This window comes from Eumetopias jubatus, unplaced genomic scaffold, assembly GCF_037043125.1.
Source record: "Eumetopias jubatus isolate StellerSeaLion01/CBP00866 unplaced genomic scaffold, mEumJub1_p1.0 scaffold_4, whole genome shotgun sequence".
NCBI classification, from domain to species: Eukaryota; Metazoa; Chordata; class Mammalia; order Carnivora; family Otariidae; genus Eumetopias; species Eumetopias jubatus.
Window position 1 is genome coordinate 189,763,427 of NW_028274810.1, and position 20,732 is coordinate 189,784,158.

Genomic DNA, 20,732 nt, shown 5'->3' on the forward strand with positions numbered 1-20,732 from the left:
TACCAACTGAAGTTCCTTTTTATCCTAGGATATCTTTGGGTGTTAACTTCATTTACATTTAGATGGGATTAAGCAATTTCTTTCCAGTAGGGAACAAGACACAGTTGAAGAAATCTATTTTATCTAGGGTCTACACACCACTGGAAATGCCTTCTGGTAACTCTAAATAAATTCTAAGGGATTACTGGGAAGTGTACTATTAAACTGTTAGTATCTAGAACATTCATTTATATGAACATCAGAAGGAAAAAAAAATTTTGTTAGAGTTTGATGGTTTTGACATCACACTCATCATTAGGCTGCAGTCTGCTATTGAAAGCTTTTACTTTCCTTATTTACAGAAATCTCTTGTAATTAGGCTTGGGAAAGGTATATCACGTATTTATTAAAGCATCTTTTTAAAAAGGTTTTTTCAAAGGCTCCTTCCTGGGAACTGCAGTGGCTCCTTTCTAGTAGGGCACATAGCACCTACATGCTCTGGTATTTTCTTCAGTGACATTTAACTCTCCGCCACACCCTCCTCTCCAAACTTTTTCTCTGACGGAAAGAAGTCGGGGCTCAGAAGTGTTTCCCTTCTAGTTAGAGGCCAAAGCCTGGTTTGAAGACAGGACTTGGCCACGCCTTCCCAGGGAGACAGTACAAATGTGCACTTGCTGAGTTCATGCCCACGGTGGTGAGCAAGACCACCACCCACTAGCAAGGGGTGTATAAATAAGTGACAAGCAATGCAAAGATATAAAAGTCAATGCTGCAAAACTCTGTCATCCTAAAAAAATAAACTGGGAGGAAGTCTTTGCATGGTCTGGATGCTGATGTTCGGGAAATGAGATGAGAAGGCCTGAACACCCAGGGAAGCAGTGAGCACTATCCCCTCGCGGAGGCTCCATTTCCTAGAAGCACTTATGCAGATGGACAGATGTTATTTCTCAGTGGCCAACTGACTCACAGGGCTGTACTCTGAGTTTGTGCAAGCCCTGCCTGAGGAAAATGCTCAGTGTTCTACAATGTCCACACCATTGCTGGAGACCCCGATGCCCAGCTGATTTAGCTGCTGCAGAGAGCTATCCAACTCCCAGCACTGACTTCCTACAGATGATTAAAGAGCCTGCTTAGGGCTATCCTTGGACAAGCCATCACTGGACTTTCTGGGACAGGGATGGACAGAGTAGGGCAAGGCTGAGTTTCTGAGAAGGGGGTGTCTACTATTGTTACTTCACAAAGTAGAGAGGAGTGGGATCTGGATGAGCCTACAGCTGGCTGGAGAACAGGGCAGGGAGCCTCTGTGCCTTTCTGTCTGTCCGTGGGATCTGGTCAGTGCCCCAGCCTCTGTGTTGGCTGGGGTGTTCCTGCATGGAAGGCTGGGCCAATATTTGCTATTTTGCAGCTGGGGTTTTGTTTTCTCTTAATCCTTAGTTGACTGGTTCTTATCAGAGGATCTGGCAGCACCATGATAGCAGTGTTTACATATCCACCTGACCCACCCAGAGGCCTGCAGGACAGCTTGAGAGAGAGACCCACAGGGAACTCTACATTGAAATGGTAACATGTGAAGGAAAATAATATAGGTCAGAAACTGGATCTACATAAACTAAAGGAAGAGCATTAGAGAAGGAATAAATGAAGGTAAAAGAAAATCTTTTACATTTGTTATTCTAAATTTATCTAAAATATAATAGTTTATTTAAGTAATAATAACAACAATGCATTCAGTGACTATACCTTATGGATAAGTGAAGTGAATGTCAGAAATGTTCTAAGGATGGGAGGGAAGAACTGAGAATATCCTTGTAAGATACCTGTACTACCCTGGAAGGAGGATAGTGTTATTTGAAAGTGGACTTGATTGGTTGTAAGTGTATCTAGGGCAACCACTAAAGAATGTTAAAAAAAAGTGTTAATATGCTGAGAGAGAGGAGAAAATAGAATCATAAAATGATCAATTAAAATGAGAAAAGGCAGAAAAGGGGTGGGAGATGAGAAAAGAAACAAGAGCAATGAACAGAAAACAATTATAAATATGACTGATATTAATCCAATTATATATGAGTATTGACTTTATTTATTTTTTAAAGATTTTATTTATTTATTTGACAGAGAGAGACACAGCGAGAGAGGGAACACATGCAGGGGGAGTGGGGGAGGGAGAAGCAGGCTTCCCGCCCAGCAGGGAGCCCAATGCGGGGCTCGATCCCAGGACTCTGGGATCATGACCTGAGCCAAAGGCAGACACTTAAGGACTGAGCCACCCAGGTGCCCCATGAGTATTGACTTTAAATGTGAGGGGTCTAAAAACACAAATTAAAAGAGACTATCAGAGTGGACAAAAAACAAGAGCTAACTCTATCTTGTCTACAAGAAACCCATTTCAACTATAAAGACACATAAAGATTAAAAGTAAAGTTATAGAAAAAGATACATCCTGCTAACACTAATAAGAGTTAAAATAGTTAAAATTAATTTCAAGCAGAGCAGACTTCAGATCAAGGAAAATTATCAGAGATAGGGAAGAACATTAAATAATGATAAAGGGGTCAATTTGCCAAGAAGATATAACAATCCTTAATGTGTATGTGCCTAACAACAGACTGTGAAAATAGGTGAAGCAAAATGATAGAACTTCAAGGAGACATAAACAAACCCATCATTATATTTTATTTATTATTCTTTGAGACATCAATACCCTTCTATAAATGACTGACAGATCCAAAGGCAAAAAATCATAAAGACATAGTTGAACTGAAGAGCACCATCAATCAATTGGATCTAATTGACATTTATAGAATATATCATCCAATGACAGCAGAATAAACATTTTTCTCAAGCTCACATGGAACATCCATCAAGACAGACCACAAAGTGGGGCATAAAACACATTTAAAATTATAGAAATCATACAGAAATCATATTAAGTATGCTCTTAGACAATAATGAAATTAAACACAATAACAGAAAGATAGCTGAAAAACTCCCAAATAATTGGAGATTAAATAATATACTTCTAAGTAATACATGGGTCAAAGAATAAATCTCAAGAGAAATTTTAAAATATTTTGAACTAAATGAAAATAAAAACACATCAAAACTACAAAAGCAGTGCTTAGAAATTTATAGCACTGTATGCATATACTAGAAGATATCTAAGATCAATAATCTAAGTCTTCATCTTAGGAAAAAAAGAAAAAGAGAAGCAAATTAAAACCAAAGCAAGAAGAATATAAGCAATAATGAAAATTAGAGCAGAAATCAATAAAATTAAAAACAAGAATTCAGTAGAGGAATTCAAGAAACCCAAAAGTTGATTCCTTCAAAAGATCAATAAAAATTGATAAACTTCAAGCTAGGCTAATCAAGAATAAAAAATTATTTCTATCAGAAATGAAAGAGGGGCCATCATTACTGATCCCATGGAAATTAAAAGGATAATAAAATAGTGTTATGAACAACTCTATGCCCCCAAATTTGCTAAATTATGTGAAATGGACCAATTCCTTGAAATACACAATCTACCAAAACTCACACAAGAAGAACTAGATGATCTGAATAGGCTTACATCTATTAAAGAAATGGGATCAATAATTCATAATCTTCTAAAACAGAAAGCACCAGGCCCAGAAGGGTTCACTGGCGAATTCTACCAAACATTTAAGGAAGAAATGATATCAATCCTCTAAAATCTCTTCAGAAAAATATAAGCATAAGGAATACTTCTTAAACTCATTCTGTGAGGACAGCATTAACCTAATACAAAGCCAGATAAAGACATGAAAAGAAAACTACAGAATAACATCTCTCATGAACATAGATGCAAAGTCCTTAACAAAATATTAGCAAATCTAATCCAGTATATATATAAAAAAAAATGTACCATGACCAAATGTGGGATTTATTCCAGGTATACAAGGCTGGTTCAGTATTTTTTTTTAAAAATCACTTAATGTAATCTATCATATTAATGGACTAAAGAAAAAAATCATATGATCCTATCAATAGATGTAGAAAAATAATTTGATAAAATCCAACATCCAATTATGATAAAAACTCTCCGCAATCTAGGAACAGAGAAGAGCTTCCTCAATTTGGTAAAGAATATGTACAAAAACCCACAGGTGGAATAAACCAATAAAGAAGCCTTGTGTAGGAAACAGTGAATTAAACCTAAATGATTAATATGAGGGTCCCAGGAAGATAGCTGAGAGTAGAGCAACTAGTCCAGATTGGTTTGGAGGGACAGAAAGCTCTAGGAGGAAATTACAAAGGAAAACTCCAATGATTTGTCACCATTTTTGGAGATTTGGAAAAAAAAAAGATGTACTGCAGGCAATGCAAGGAAAATAAAAGTCAATATAAATTTGTGAGAAATCACACAAGAAAGGAAATAGAAGTGCATTATATTAGTTTCCTGTTCAGTGAAAATATTTATATAATCACAATAATAAAAAATACCACTTATTTATTTTCATCTTTGAAAATAAATCTGTTAAAAAAAAGAAAAAATCTGTAGACAAAGTGTTCAGGTTTAATTATGGTTATAGAAAAGAATATCAATCTTGACAATAAAAAGTACAGAAACAACTGTAGAAAGGTGGAAAGAAAGAGTAGAGTAAAAGAAGGGCTGAAGAACTAACACTTTTTCTTTCAAAATATGGAATGAAGAGATACTATCTTTAGCAGAAAGAATGACAAACAAATAAACAAAACCCCTACAGCCAACATCATACTTAATGGTGAGAAAGTAGATGCTTTCCCCTTAAGATCAGGAATAGAGCAAGGAAATCCCCTCGCACTGTTTCTATTCACTTTATAATGGAAGTACTGGCTAATACAATAAGACACAAAAAGGAAATAAAAGGTATACAAATTAGGAAGAAAGAAAAAACCATCCTTGTTCACAGATGACATCGTTTTCTATGTAGAATATCCAAGGAGTCAACCAAAAAACAAATATGATTGTATCAAGGTTGTAGGATACAAGATTAAAATACAAAAATCAACTGCCTTCCTATACACTCGCAATAAACAAATGGAATTTGAAATTAAAAACACACCAGGGAAGCTGATCCATTCCAACCACCGCCTCATGGCCGCTTATGTGCCGCTCATGCCTGCTCTGGTACAGCGCTGCATCGCAGACTACGAGGCTGCCTCAGCTGGGTCAGGGGTTGCTGCTGAAGAGTCCAGAACCTCACCATCAGGCAGCTAGCCCTCCCCAACCCCGGGAAGGGAGGCACTGGATGGACTCTCAGATTGAAGGAGCCAGTGGACCTTGGGCTGGATACGGCCTGTATATAGAGCGAGGGGTTACCTGAGAGCTAGGTACTATTGCTCCTTTTCCTGGAGCCAATAAACCTGCTTTTACTCTCAAAAACAACAACAACAACAAAAACCCCAAAAAAACAAAAACACAACACCATTGGGGCATCTGAGTGGCACAGTCGGTTAATTGTCCAAATCTTGGTTTTGGCTCAGGTCATGATCTCAGAGTCCTGAGATTGAGCCCCACATAGGGCTCTGTGCTCAGCGTGAAGTCTGCTTGAGATTCTCTCCCCTCTCCTTCTGCCCCTCCTGCTCATGCTCTCTCTCTCTCTAAAATAAATAAATAATTAAAAAAACCCCCAACACACCATCATTTACATCAACACTAAAATAAGTAAAATACTTAGGTGCAAATGTAACAAAGTATGTACAAGATCTATATGAAGAAAACTTCTTAAAAACTTGCTGAAAGAAGTCAAATCTAAATAGAGAGATATCCATGTTCAGGGATAGAAAGACTCAATGGGTTAAGATATAAATTTTTCCTAAATTCATCTACAGATTCAACACAATCCCAATCAAAATCCCAGCAAGTTATTTTATGGATATAAACAAACTAATTTTAAAGTTTATATGGAAAGAGAAAAGAACGCTTAGAATAGTCAAGACAATTTTGAAGAACAAAGTTGGAGGACTAACACTACCCAGATTATGCATAATATTAAAAACAGTTGATGCTGATGAATGGATAAACAAAACTTGGTATATCCATGTGATGGACTATTAAGTTATAAAAAGGAACAAAGTGCTGATAAATATTACAACCCGGTTGAATTCTGAAAACGTTCTGCTATATGAAAGCAACCAGAAACAAAAATAACACATATGATTCTATCAAATGAATTGTCCAGAAGAAGCAAATCCACTGAGACAGAAAGTAGATTAGTGGTTGCCACAGGCTGGACAGAGTGGGCGGTGACTGCTAATGGACATGAGGTTTCTTTTTGGGGTGATAAAAATATTCTGGAAATAGTGGGGATACTTGCACAACTGCATGAATACACTAAAAAACACTGAGTTGTTTTATAAGGGTGATTTTCATGGTATGCGAATTACATCTCAATTAAGCTGTTATTAAAAAATAGAATGCGGGACACCTGGGTGGCTCAGTCGTTAAGCGTCTGCCTTCGGCTCAGGTCATGATCCCAGGGTCCTGGGATAGAGCCCCGCATCGGGCTCCCTGCTCAGCGGGGAGCCTGCTTCTCCCTCTCCCACTCCCCCTGTTTGTGTTCCCTCTCTCGCTGTGTCTCTCTCTGTCAAATAAATAAATAAAACCTTAAAAAAAAAATAGAATGCAACTTCATTTTCAAAGCCACTGAGTTGGCAAAAGACAAAATATAAAATAGGAGATAGTGGCACAACATTGTCAATATACTAAATGCCACTGAACTGCTCACTTAAAATTATTTTTTAATTAAGTATAATTAACTTATGTGTTATATTACTTTCAGGTGTACAATATAATGATTCAACAATTTTTTTAAAAAGATTTTATTTATGCATTTGACAGAGGGACAGCGAGAGAGAGAAAGAGAGCACAAGGAGGCACACAGGCAGGCAGAGGGAGAGGGATAAGCAGGCTCCCTGCTAAGCAGGAAACCTGATGCGGGGCTCGATCCCGGGATGCTAGGAACCTGACCAGAACCAAAGGCAGACGCTTAACCAACTGAGCCACCCAGGCACCCCTGATTCAACAATTCTATGTGTTGGGGCACCAGTGCCTTTAGTTTTGTACACATATGAGTCTCAAGCAGACTCAGTCCGTTAAGTGTCTGCCTTTGGCTCAGGTCATGATTTCAGGGTCCTGGGATTGAGCCCAGCATCGGGCTCCCTGCTCAGTGAGGAGTCTGCTTCTCCCTCTCCCTCTGCCCCTCCCCGTGCTTGTGCTCTCTCACTCTCTTCCAAATAAATAAAAATCTTAAAAACAAAAACAATTCTATATGTTACCAAATGCTCATCAAGATCAGTGTACTCTTGATGCTCTTTATCTATTTCACTTATACCCCACCCACCTCTCCTCTGGCAACCACCAGTTTATTCTCTGCATTTAAGAGTCTGTTTTTTGGTCTCTTTTTTTCTTTGTTTATTTGTTTTGTTTTTTAAATTCTATGTATGAGTGAAATCATATGCTATCTCATATACTTTCTCTGACTTATTTTGCTTAACATTATACCCTCTAGGTCCTTTCATGTTGCTGCAAATGGCAAGATTTCATTATTTTTTACGTCTGAGTAATATTCTACTCCATATATATACACCACATCTTCTTTATTCATTCATCTATCAATGGACACTTGGGTTACTTCCATATCTTGGCTATTATAAATAATACTGCAATAAACATAGGGGTGCATATATCTTTTTAAATTAGTGTTTTTGTTTTCTTTGGATAAATACCCAATAGTGTAATTACTGGATCATATGGTAATTCTATTGTTAATTTTTAAAAAGATTTATTATTTTTAGAGAGAGCGAGTGAGAGCATGCGCACAAGTAGGGGAGGGGGAGAGGGAGAGACTCTCAAGCAGACTCCCCACTGAGCACAGAGCCCGATGTGGGGTTCAATCTCATGGCCCTGAGATCATGAACCAAACAAAATCAGGAGTTGGACACTTAACTGACTGAGCCATCTGGTCACCCCTTATTTTTAATTTTTGAGGAATCTCCGTACTGTTCTCCACAGTGGCTGCACTAATTTGCATTCCCACCAACAGTGCACAAGGGTTCCTTTTTCTCCACATCCTCACTGACACTTGTTATTTCTTGTACTTTTGATTTTAGCCATTCTGACAAGTATAAGGTGATACCTCATTGTGGTTTTGATTTGCACTTCCCTGATGATTTGTGATGTTGAGCATCTTTTATGTGTCTTTTGGCTATCTGGATGTCTTCTTTGGCAAAATGTCTATTCAGGTCCTCTGACCATTTTTTAATTGGATTATTTGTTTTCTTGGTATTGAGTTATATAAGTTTTTTAATATATTTTGGATATTAACCCTCTATTGGCTATATCATTTGCAAATATCTTCTCCCATTCAGTAAGTTGCCTTTTTATTTTGGTAATGGTTTCCTTTGCTGTGCAAAAGCTTTTTATTTTGGTGTAGTCCCAATAGTTTATTTTTCCTTTTGTTTCCCTTGCCTGAAAAGACATACCTAGAAAAACGTTACTATGGCCAATGTCAAAGAAATTATTGCCTATGTTTTCTTCTAGGAGTTTTATGGTTCCAGGTCTCACATTTAGGTCTTTAACCCACTTGAATTTATTTTTGTGTATAAGAAAGTTTTCCCAGCACCATTTGTTAAAGAGAGAGTCTTTCTCCACTGTGTATGCTTGCCTCCTTTGTCATAGGTTTATTCACCACATAAGCATGAGTTTGTTTCTGGGCTCTCTATTCTGTTCCCTTGATCCATGTGTCTATTTTTGTGCTAGTAGTATGTTTTAATTACTACAGCTTTGTAGATACCTACAGCTGGGATTGTGATACCTCCAGCTTTGTTCTTCTTTATCAAGACTGATTTGGCTATTTGGGGTCTTTTGTGGTTCCACACAAAATTTTGGAGAGTTTGTTCTAGTTCTGTGAAAAATGTTGTGGTATTTAGACAGAGATAACATTAAATCTGTAGATTGCTTTGGGTAGTATGGACAATTTTTAAAATGGTTATAATTTTATAAATCCCACCTATAAATTATTATTTTAAAAAAATATATTCTTCAGAAACTAGAAAAATTAGGTCTTCTCTCTCCCCACAAGAATCTACACGTTTTCCTCTTTTTGCATCTCTGTGGCATTCGCTGGCTATGGATAATGGGTTAGGTTTCAAACCCTCCTTTAGAAGCCAAACTCTTCAGGTACATATTTTCTCATAATACGGTGCTATGGGTGGTGGTGATTCTTATGGTCTTATAATAACAGGGTCCCATATAGCTTCTTTTTTTTAAGATTTATTTATTTGAGAGAGGGAGAGAGAGGCAGGGCAGAAGGAGAGAATCTTAAGCAGACTCCACACTGAGCACTGAACCTGAAGCAGGGCTCGATCCCACGACCCATGAGATCACAACCTAAGCCGAAATCAAAAGTCAGATGCTCAACCAACTGAGCCATCCAAGTGCTCCAGGGTCCCATGCAGCTTAAGCAGTGTGGATGGGTGGTGGTCCCTCTCAAATGTGGGGCAGAGAACACTGCTGGGAGACTGTTCCCACACCCTTCTCTCTCTTCTGAGCCCCTGACCAATCCTGGGCTCTGAGAGAGGTGAGGGGTGGGACGAGAACAGATGGCAGCCAGTGAAGAGAATGAAGGTGGAAGGGAGGCCCCTGGAGTTGGTGGAGATGTGTAAGCGGTAGCAGGCTGTGGGCAAAGTGACAAGGACAGGTGCACAGAGCATCTGCTGCAGGGCGTGTGTCTGCACTGTGCGCTGTCCTCACAGCCTGTGCCCTGTCCTCACAGCCTGTGCCCAGGGGCCCAGCAGAGCCAATTCTTGGAAACCCCCACAGTCCACTTAGCCTCTGCAGACTCTCAGTCCTTCCTTCCCTGCACAGTTCCAAACAGCCTGTCAGGAATGAATCCAGCTTTGTACCATAGTCTATCTATGGTGACAAAATTGCTTCATTTAAGAAAACAAATTGATCATACAACCTCCTTAGCATTCTGGGAATAACAGAACAAGACAGAGCCAACTCCATCCCAAGAAGGCCCTGCCTCCTCCAGCACATAAAGCTTTTACAACTGCCCCTGGCACCTCTGTGGGTTTTCCATATGGCCTTCATCTGTCTGGAAGACCTTCACCACTCTGTCTGACAAATCCTAACAGTCCCAAGGCCACCTACCTACTGCCTCACTGGCTCTTGCCCTCAGCCAGCCCTCCTGGTCTGTAGAAGTGGAAGCACTGAGATGTCATCCTTCTCCACTACTCTGTGAGTGCTCCAAGCCCCCAAAGCCTCATGTGCATTATCTTATTTAATCCTCAACAGTGCTTTAAGGTGTATTCTATTAGCCCTGTGTTACAGATGAGAAAATAGAAGACCCAGATGACAGGTGGCTTGTTAAGAGTCTGCTTTCTTCAGGACCACTAGGCTATACTGCTCTCATTTTTTATTTCAAATCACAATCTTAGTTATGTTTTGGTACTAACACTAAAAGAAGATGCACAGAAAAGAAAATCCAAATGGCCCCAACACAATGAATGAGTGCTCAATCTCACAAGCAGGCAGGGGAATGTAAATTAAAGCAACAACAATAGGATCAGAGTTTTGCTATTCATAAAAATTATAAAGATTCAGAAATCTAGCAGTGGGCAAGGCTGGAGGAAATAGGCCTTCTTAGAAATTACTTTTGGAAATGTGAATTTTTGTATGCTTTCTGGAAATTAATATCTTTTAATATTAAGGATACACCAATAGTGTGGCCACTTTGGAAAACACTTACACATTTCTTCAAAAAGGCTAAGCACAGGGTTTCCCATATGACCCAGCAATTCCACTCCTAGATACATACCCCAAATTTGAAAACACGTTGTTCAAACAAAAACTTGTCCATAAATATCCATAGCTGCACCATTTACAATAGCCAAAAAGTGGAAACAACCCAATGTCCATCAACTGATGAATGGATAAAACAAGATGTGGTGCAACCATACAATGAAATATTCAGCCATAAAAAGAAATGAAGTGCTGGGGCACCTGGGTGGCTCAGTTGTTAAGCGTCTGCCTTTGGCTCAGGTCATGATCCCAGGGTCCTGGGATCAAGCCCCGCATTGGGCTCCCTGCTCGGCGGGAGTCTGCTTCTCCCTCTCCCACTCCCCCTGCTTGTGTTCCTGCTCTCGCTATCTCTCTGTCAAATAAATAAATAAAATCTCTAAAAAAAAAAAAGAAAAGAAAAGAAATGAAGTGCCGATACCTGGTACATCATGGATAACTTTGAAAACATTATGCCAAGTGAAAGAAGCCAATTTTCAAAGATTATATAATGTGTGATTCCATGTATGTAAAATATCCAGAAAAAGCAATTCTATAAAGACAGAAAGTAGATCAGTGCTTTCCTAAGACCAGGGTAAGGGCTGGGGTGGGAGAGCATAATGGGGAGTGATTGACAATGGGCATGAGGTATATTTTTTGGATGATGACAATGTTTCTTTTTAAAGATTTCTTTTCTTTTTCTTAAATAATCTCTACACCCAATGTGGTGCTCAAACTCACAACCTGAGATCAAGAGTTGCATGCTCTACTGACTGAGCCAGCCAGGTGTCCCGACAATGTGGTGATAGTTGCATAACTCTGAATATACTAAAACATTTTAAATGAGTGAATTATAGCGATGTAAGTTATATCTCAAAAAAGTTGGTTAAAAAATATATGAACCCTAAGATCCTGAAATCAGCTACTGAAACATCTCAGATGTATCAAAAACACTTAAGCTCTCCAAGACAGAGCTAAGATTGTTCTCTCAAAGCTGGCCTCTTCCACCATGTCCTACTCCATTGAACAGCTCTACCATTGCCTTGTTGCCTAAGCTAGAATCTCAGAGGTCATCACATACATTCTCACCCTCCATCTACACCTTGCTCCCTCTGTACTGAATTCACTACCCAACCTGTCTGTTTCCCCCAACTAAACCCACTTCCAGATTTACTTTGCTTCCTCCCTTGTCTCACATCTTTGGACTGGTGCTTGCCCTCCCACTTGCTACCACCCAAGGCCCTGGCCCTTCCACTCTGCTCTGCAGAGACAAAACCTGGAGAACCCGTCTCTCTGCCGATGACAGAGCGCACTCCTGCTAGGGCCACTGACTTGGGCAGTGGCTGGGCCCTTCAGCCTAATCTCCGGTCACTCCATCCATCCAGATGGTGCTCCCCAACTCTACCCTGTCAGCAGCCTTTATATGTCCTATTCTTTTTCTGTCAGATATCCTTCCTGCCCCTACTCATTCACCTAATTGGCTACTTCCTATCCTTCAGATCTCAGCACAAGGCTCCTGTCCTTGAGGAGACTACAGTGAGCTCCCTGACAAGGTGAGGCCCCAGCAATCAGCACATGGAGCACTTGGAACATTGCAGTTCTATACGTGATTGTGTGCACAGCTCATTGAGGTCTTCTATACCCACTAGAAGTCTAAGAGGCAAGAACCTCTTCTGATTTTGTTTCTTAGGTATCCAAAGTTTGGAACATGTCAAACATAAAAACTTGTTGAATAAATGAAATGAATATGAAGTATGGTATTTAAAAAAATATAAATACCATTTCCACCAGGATTGACTACCCACCTTGAACGCTGCAAACGGAGTTGACCTGAGTGACAGAATCCAGTTCATTGAGCTTCACAGGGCCAGTCAGTTCACAGGAGCAAGCACCGGAGCCCGCACCCAAAAGGGGCTTTTGAAGCAAGAGGACACTTCGTTCAACACAAACAATCCGACCTGCCAACAGAGACACTTCAGATTATTGAAGCACTGAAGAAAAAAGTGAGTTCTCCTGCCAGTAAAGACAGTGTCCTTTGCCAACCCCACTGTGGGCAGAGGGCACAGTTTTGATGCCCATCCATTGTATCCAATGACACATGCACTGTACAGAAAGAAGTGCTAAAGTCACAGGTGTGCTAAGTGGGGAAAGCACACAAAACTAGATTCAAATTCATTTTAGAAAGGTGAATTTTGTGGTATGCAAATTATATCTCAACAAAATAAAATAAAAATATAGTTTGGGCAGGATTCTAGTTTGATTCCTGGCAAAAAAGAGCTAACTGATCTAAGTGTATTATTTATAATGTTCTAGCTTTTTGTTTGTTTTAAAAAGTGATGTTCCAGGCAATGACTTCAAGTGGCTTCTGTACCTGTAATGTGTGCCACCAAGAGACAATCCTTGAGTAACCAATGGCATCTTTCACAGGGAGTGTCAGTACTGCAGGGGTTCTGGTTCTGTGAAGGTTCTAGCCCCATGACAGGGGCTAGTGAAAGCTGAGGGCTGGTATCATGGGTCTCTTCCACTCCATGTGCCATGTCCACAGTTGGCTTCATGAAGGGGCCAGCAGTTCCAGAGTAAGGCAAAGCCCACAATGCCATTTTATGGCATCTATCAGTCACCACTGGGTCAAAGCTAGGAAGAAGAAAGCATACCCTGGGCTCGGAGAGTATCCCTGAAGAGAAAGCTGTGAGAGACAGCCTCGGTGAGCGCTTTCAGGACTTCCTGGCTCAACACACATGAGGGGGCCACACAGACTGGCATGGTTTTGGGGAGGCCAGAGTTATTCTCATCCTGCGTCTGCAGGGTGACATCAGTCACCATCAGCCAAATCTCCCTTTGCTGCAGAGGAAGCAAACTGTTTACCTACAATTCAAAGACACAGTCAAGTCTATTAACTTTAAGAGCTATTCTTACTATCCAAATTTTTTTTTAATTTTTTAAAATTAATTTTAATGTATTTAATCTAAATATCCAAAATATACTTTTGTCATATAATAAATAGAAACAATAGATATATGTATTTTTTAAAACAATTTTTCTTAAAGATTTTATTTATTTAGTTGAGAGAGAGAGAGCACATGAAAGGGGGAAGGGTCAGAGGGAGAAGCAGACTCCCCGCCGAGCAGGGAGCCCGATGCGGCACTCAATCCAGGGACTCTAGGATCATGACCTGAGCCGAAGGCAGTCGCTTAACCAAGTCAGCCACCCAGGCACCCGAAACAATAGAGATATTTTATCTTCTTGTTTTTTTGTACTAAATCTTCAAAATCCAGTGTGTACTTTATTATGTTAGTCACCATACAGTACATCATTAGTTTTTGATGTAGTGTTCCATTATCCAGAATTTTAAAAAAGCATTATGTTAGATGATTATTACTAACAATTTTAGTTACCATTCCAACAACTATTTTCAAATATACAATAGACTCTGCAGGTCTTCGTCACTAGTGCCCACTGACATGGCTGTGTCCTGAGAGTGCAAACCCTGTACCTGTTAGGGATACAGTCTGCCCTTCCCTGGCACTACTGTACTTGTCCTTGAACTACTCAGGGAGATTTCATTGTTCTTTTCCTCCAGATCTCAGAATGTTAATTACCACATTGTTTTATATTTAGTCCATACACATTCTTCTTTCTTGTTAGATTTAAGTTTCCTAAGGATCAGTGATTGTTATGAACTGAATGTTTATATCCACCCCTAAGTCCCCAATTCATATGCTGAAGTCCTAACCTCCAGTGTGATAATGGTAGGTGGGGCCTTTGGGTGGTAATTAGGTCCTCCGTAGAGCCCTCAAGATGGGATTCCTGTCCTTTTAAGACAAGAGTTTGTTTCCTCACTCTGCCCTTCACATTGTGAGGATACAAGGAGATTTCCTATTGTAAACCAAGAGAGCGCTCACTAAGAACCTGACCTGGTGGCACTTTGATCTCAGACTTTAATATTCCAGACCTGTGAGAAATAAACTGTTGCAGTTTAAGCCACACAGTGTATGGAATTTTGCCATAGCAACCTAAACTGACTGAGACCGGAATACTTGTTACTTGCCCTCAAATTTTATATAGGGCTCTGATATAAAGCAGGTATAAAATATTTGTTGTATCTATAGCAAATTTACTTTTTTTTTCTTTTTTTATTTAAATACAATTTTGTTAACATACTGTACTACTATGTTCAGGGGTAGAATTTAGTGTTTTTTTTTTTTTTAAAGATTTTATTTATTTATTTGAGAAAGAGAGAATGAGAGACAGAGAGTACGAGAGGGAAGAGGGTCAGGGGGAGAAACAGACTTCCCGCTGAGCAGGGAGTCCGATGTGGGACTTGATCCCGGGACTCCAGGATCATGACCTGAGCTGAAGGCAGTCGCTTAACCAACTGAACCACCCAGGCACCCTAGAATTTAGTTTTTCATCAGTTGCATATAAGACCCAGTGCTCATTAAATTAAGTGCCCTCCTGGGGCGCCTGGGTGGCTCAGTCGTTAAGCGTCTGCCTTCGGCTCAGTCATGATCTCAGGGTCCTGGGATCGAGCCCCACATTGGGCTCCCTGATCGGCGGGAAACCTGCTTCTCCCTCTCCCAAATCCCTGCTTGTGTTCCCTATCTCGCTGTGTCTCTGTCAAATAAATAAAATCTTTAAAAAAAAAAATCAAGTGCCCTCCTTAATGTCCATCACCCAGTTACCCTATCCACCCATCCACCTCCCCTCAACAACACTCAGTTTGTTTCCTACAGTTAAGAGTCTCTTATGGTTTGACTCCCTCTCTGTTTTCATCTTATTTTATTTTTCCTTCCCTTTCCTTCCCCCTCCTTTTCCTTTCCTTTCCTTTCCCTCCTCGATGTTCATCTGTTTTGTTTTTTAAATTCCACATATGAGTGAAATCATATATTTGTTTTTCTCTGACTTATTTCCCTTAGCATAATACCCTATAGTTCCAGCCACATCATTGCAAATGGCAAGATTTCATTCTTTTTGATGGCTGTGTAATATTGCATAGTATATTATACCTCACATCTTCTTTATCCATCTCTCTGTCAATGGACACTGCTCTTTCTACAGTTTGGCTATTGTGAACATTGCTGCTATAAACACTGGTATGCCAGTGCTCCTTCTGATCACTATGTTTTTATCCTTTGGATAACTGCAATTGCTGGGTCATAGGGTAGTTCTATTTTTAACTTTTGGAGGAACCTCCAGAGTGCCTGGACCATTTTGCATTCCCAACAGTGTATCTTTCTCCACATCCTCGGCATTATCTGTTGTTTCCTGAGTTGTTAATTTTATCCATTCTGACTGGTGTGAGGTGGTATCTCATTGAGGTTTTGATTTGTCTTTCCCTGATGCCAAGTGATGTTGAGCATTTTTTTCATGTGTCTGTTGGCCATTTGGATGAAGAAATATCTGTTCATGTCTTTTGCCCATTTCTTGGCTGGATTATTTGTTTTATGGGTGTTGAGTTTGATAAGTTCTTTATAGATTTTGGATACTTGGGCGCCTGGGTGGCTCAGTTGGTTAAGCGACTGCCTTCGGCTCAGGTCATGATCCTGGAGTCCCGGGATCGAGTCCCACATCGGGCTTCCTGCTCGGCAGGGAGTCTGTTTCTCCCTCTGACCCTCTTCCCTCTCGTGCTTTCTATCTCTCATTCTCTCTCTCTCTCAAATAAATAAATAAAATCTTTAAAAAAAAAAAAAGATTTTGGATACTAGCCCTTTAAATGATAAGGCATTTGCAAATATCTTCTCCCATCCCATAGGTTGCCTTTTAGTGTTGTCAACTATTTCCTTTGCTGTGCAAAAGCTTTTTATCCTGATTAAGTCCCAACAGTTCATTTTTGCTTTTGTTTTCCTTGCCTTTGGAGACATGTCTAGCAAGAGTTGCTGTGGCTGAGGTGAAGAGGTTGCTGCCTGCGTTCTCCTCTAGGATTTGATGGATTCCTATCTCACATTTAGGTCTTTCATCCATTTTGACTTTATTATTGTGTATGGTGTAAGAAAGTGGCCGAGTTTCATTCTTCTGCATGTGGCTGTCCAGTTTTCCTAACACTATTTGTTGAAGAGACTTTTTTTTTTTCCATTGGATGTTCTTTCCTGCTTTGTTGAAGAGTAGTTTACCATAGAGTTGAGGTCCGTTTCTGGGCTCTCTATTCTGTTCCACTGATCTATGTGTCTGTTTTTTTGCCAGTACCATACTGTCTTGATGATGACAGCTTTGTAATACAGCTTGAAGTCCAGAATTGTGTTGCCTCCAGCTCTGTTTTTTTCTTTCAGCATTCCTTTGGCTACTTGGGGTCTTTTCTGTTTCCACACAAATTATAGCATTGTTTGTTCCAGCTCTGTGAAAAATGCTGATGGAATTTTGATAGATTGTTATTGAATGTGTAGATTGCTTTGAGTAGCACAGACATTTTAACAATATTTGTTCTTCCAATCCATTAGCATGGAACGTTTTTCTATTTCTATCTTCCTCAATTTCATTTATAAGTGTTCTATAGTTTTCAGAGTACAGATTCTTTACCTCTTTAAGGTTTATTCCTAGATATCTTCTGGTTTTTGGTGCAACTATAAATGTGACCAATTCCTTGATTTCTCTTTCTTCTGCTTCATTGTTAGTGTATAAAAATGCAATTGACCTCTGTGCATTGATTTTATATCCTGGGACTTTGCTGAATTCCTGTATCAGTTCTCACAATTTTTTTGGTGGAGTCTTTTGGGTTTTCTATAGAGAGTATCATGTCATCTGTGAAGAGTGAAAGTTTGATTTCTTTGCTGATTTGCATGCTTTTTACATCTTTTTGCTGTCTGATCGCTGAGGCTAGGACTTCCAGTACTATGCAGAACAAACGTGCTGAGAGTGAACATCCCTGTCGTGTTCCTGACCTTAAGGGAAGGGCTCTGTTTCTCCCCATTGAGGATGATATTCATTGTGGGTTTTTTGTATATGGCTTCTATGATATTGAGGTATGTTCCCTCTATCTCTACATTGTGGGGAGTTTTAATAAAGAAGGGATGCTGTATTTTGTCAAATGCTTTTTGCATCAATTGAGAAGATCACATGGTTCTTGGCTTTTCTTTTATTAATGTGGTGTACCACGTTGATTAATTTGCAGCTGTTGATCCACCCCTACAGCCCAGCAATAAATCCCACTTGGTCATGGTGAATAATCCTTTTAATGTACTGTTGGATCCTATTAGCTAGTATCTTGGTGAGAATTTTTACATCCATGTTCATCAGGGATATTGGTCTGTAATTCTTTTAGTGGGCTCTTTGGTTTTGGGATCAAGATAATGCTGGCCTCACAGAATGAGTTTGGAAGTTTTCCTTCCATTTCTATTTTTTGAAACAGTTTCAGAAGGTGTTAATTCTTCTTTAAATGTTTGGAAGAATTTCCCTGGGAAGCCATCTGGCCCTGGACTCTTCTTTGTTGGGTGATTTTTGATTACTGATTCAATTTCTTTGCTTGTTATGGGTCTGTTCAGGTTTTCAATTTCTTCCTGTTTCAGTTGGGGTAGTTTGTATGTTTCTAGGAATGCTTCCATTTCTTCCAGATTGCCTAATTTGTTGGCATATAATTGCTCATAATATTCTCTTATAATTATTTGTATTTCTTTGGTATTGGTTGTGATCTCTCCTCTTTCATTCGTGATTTTGTTGATTTGGGTCCTTTCTCTTTTCTTTTTGATAAGTCTGGCTGGGGTTTATCAATATTATTAATTCTTTGAGGGACTAGCTCCTAGTTTCATTGATTTGTTCTACTGTTCATTTGATTTCTAAATCATTGATTTCTGCTTTAATCTTTATTATGGATTGCTGTTCTTTTTCCAGCTCCTTTAGGTGTAGGGTTAGGTTGTGTATTTGAGACTTTTCTTGTTTCTCAAGAAAGGTTTGTATTGGTATATACTTCCCTCTTAGGACCATCTTTGTTGCATCCCAAAGTTTCTGAACTGTTGTGTTTTTATTTTCATTTGTTTCCATGTATTTTTTAAATTCTTCTTTAATTTCCTGGTTGACCCATTCATTCTTTAGTAGAATGTTCTTTAGCCTCCATATATCTGTGGTCCTTCCAAAGTTTTTCTTGTGGTTGACTTCAAGTTTTATAACCTTGTGGTCTGAAAATATGCATGATATGATCTCAATCTTTTTGTACCAGTTGAAACCTGATTTGTGACCCAGTATGTGATCAATTCTGGAGAATGTTCCATGAGCACTCGAGAAGATTCTGCTGCTTTAGGATGAAATTCTCTGAGTATATCTGTGAACTCCATCTGGTCCAGTGTGTCATTCAAATCCCTTGTTTTGTTTTTGATCTTCTGCTTAGATGATGTGTCCATTGGTCTGAGTAGGGTGTTAAGTCCCCTACTATTATTGTAGTATTATCAATGAGTTTTTTTTTTCTTTAAAGATTTTATTTATTTATTTGACAGACAGAGACACAGCGAAGAGAGGGAACACAAGCAGGGGGAGTGAGAGAGGGAGAAGCAGGCTTCCCATTGAGCAGGATGCCTGATGCGGGGCTTAATCCCAGAACCCTGGGATCATGACCTGAGCTGAAGGCAGATGCTTAACCCACTTAACCACCCAGGTGCCCCATCAATGAGTTTCTTTAATTTAATTTAATTGTTATTAATTGGTTTATATATTTGGCTGCTCCCAAGGTAGGGGCATAAATATTTACAATTGTTAGATCTTGTTGGATCAACCCTTTTATTACGATATAGTGTTCTTCCTCATCTCTTATTACAGGCTTTGGTTTAAAATCTAGTTTGTCTGATGTAAGGATGGCTACCCCAGCTTTCTTTTGATGTCCATTAAGCATGATAAATGGTTCTCCATCCCCTCCCTTTCAATCTGGAGGTGTCTTTGGGTCTAAAATGAATTTCTTTTAAGCAGAAAACCGATGGGTCTTTTTTTTTTTTTATCCATTCTGATACCCTATGTGTTTTGATTGGAGCATTTAGTCCATTCACATTCAGAGTAATTCTTGAAAGATATGAAGTCAGTGCCATTGTATTATCTGTTGTCACTGTTTCTGTAGATGTCTCTGTTCCTTTCTGGTGTTTGTTACTTTTGGGGTCTCTCTTTGCTGAAAGGATCCCCTTTAATATTTCTTGCAGGGCTAGTTTAGTGTTCACAAATTCCTTTAGTATTTTTTTGTCCTGGAAACTCTTTACTTCTCCTATTCTGAATGACAGCCTTGCTGGATAAAGTATTCTTGGCTGCATATTTTTCTCATTTAGCATGTTGAATATGTCATGTCAGTCCTTTCTTGTCTACCTCGTTTCTGTGGATAGGTCTGCTGTTAGCCTTATGTGTCTACCCTTGTAGGTTAAGGACCTCTTGTCCTGAGCTGGTTTCAGGATTTTCTCCTTATCTCTGAAATTTGGAAGCTTCACTGTAATATGTCAAGATGTTCCTATTTTTGTTGATTTGGAGGGGGGTTCCGTGTGCCTCCTGCACTCGAATGCCTGTTTCCTTCCCCAGATTAGGGAAGTTTTGAGCTATAATTTGTTCAATAAAACTTCTGCCCCTTTCTGCCGTTCCTCATCTTCTGGGACCCATATAATACAGATATTATTTTGCTTTATGGAATCACTGATTTGTCTAAGTCTCCCTTCGTGATCTAATAGTTTTTTTTCCTTTTGCTTTTTAATGTCCTTATTTTCCATCATTTTATTATCTATATCATTGATTCTCTCTTCTGATTCATTAATCCTCGTTTTTATGGCCACCACTTGGGACTGAATCTCTGTAATAGCATTTTTAATTTCAGCCTGACTAGATTTTAGTTGTTTTATGTCAACAGTAAGGGATTCTCTAGTGTCTTCTATGCTTTTTTCAAGCCCAACTAGTATCTTTATAATGTTGTTTTAAATTCTAGTTCAGACATCTTACTTATATCCATATTGATTAGATCTGTGGCAGTGAGTACTAACTCCTCTTCTTTCTTTTGGGGGTGAATTTCTCCGCCATG

General features: G+C 39.3%; 1 protein-coding gene across 7 annotated transcripts in view; it reads right to left on the reverse strand.

Moving 5' to 3' along the window:
• Positions 1-20,732, reverse strand: part of SPIDR (scaffold protein involved in DNA repair) — a 562,942-nt gene that overhangs the window by 13,818 nt on the left and 528,392 nt on the right. For 6 of the 7 annotated variants that reach the window (XM_028119024.2, XM_028119022.2, XM_028119021.2 and 3 more), the window contains 2 exons: positions 13,420-13,630; positions 12,571-12,723 (listed from right to left, as the gene is read on the reverse strand). In XM_028119024.2, the coding sequence (XP_027974825.1) occupies positions 12,571-12,723; positions 13,420-13,630 (364 nt within the window). The remainder of the gene's footprint in view (positions 1-12,570; positions 12,724-13,419; positions 13,631-20,732) is intronic. The other variant, XM_028119020.2, reaches the window with a different exon arrangement.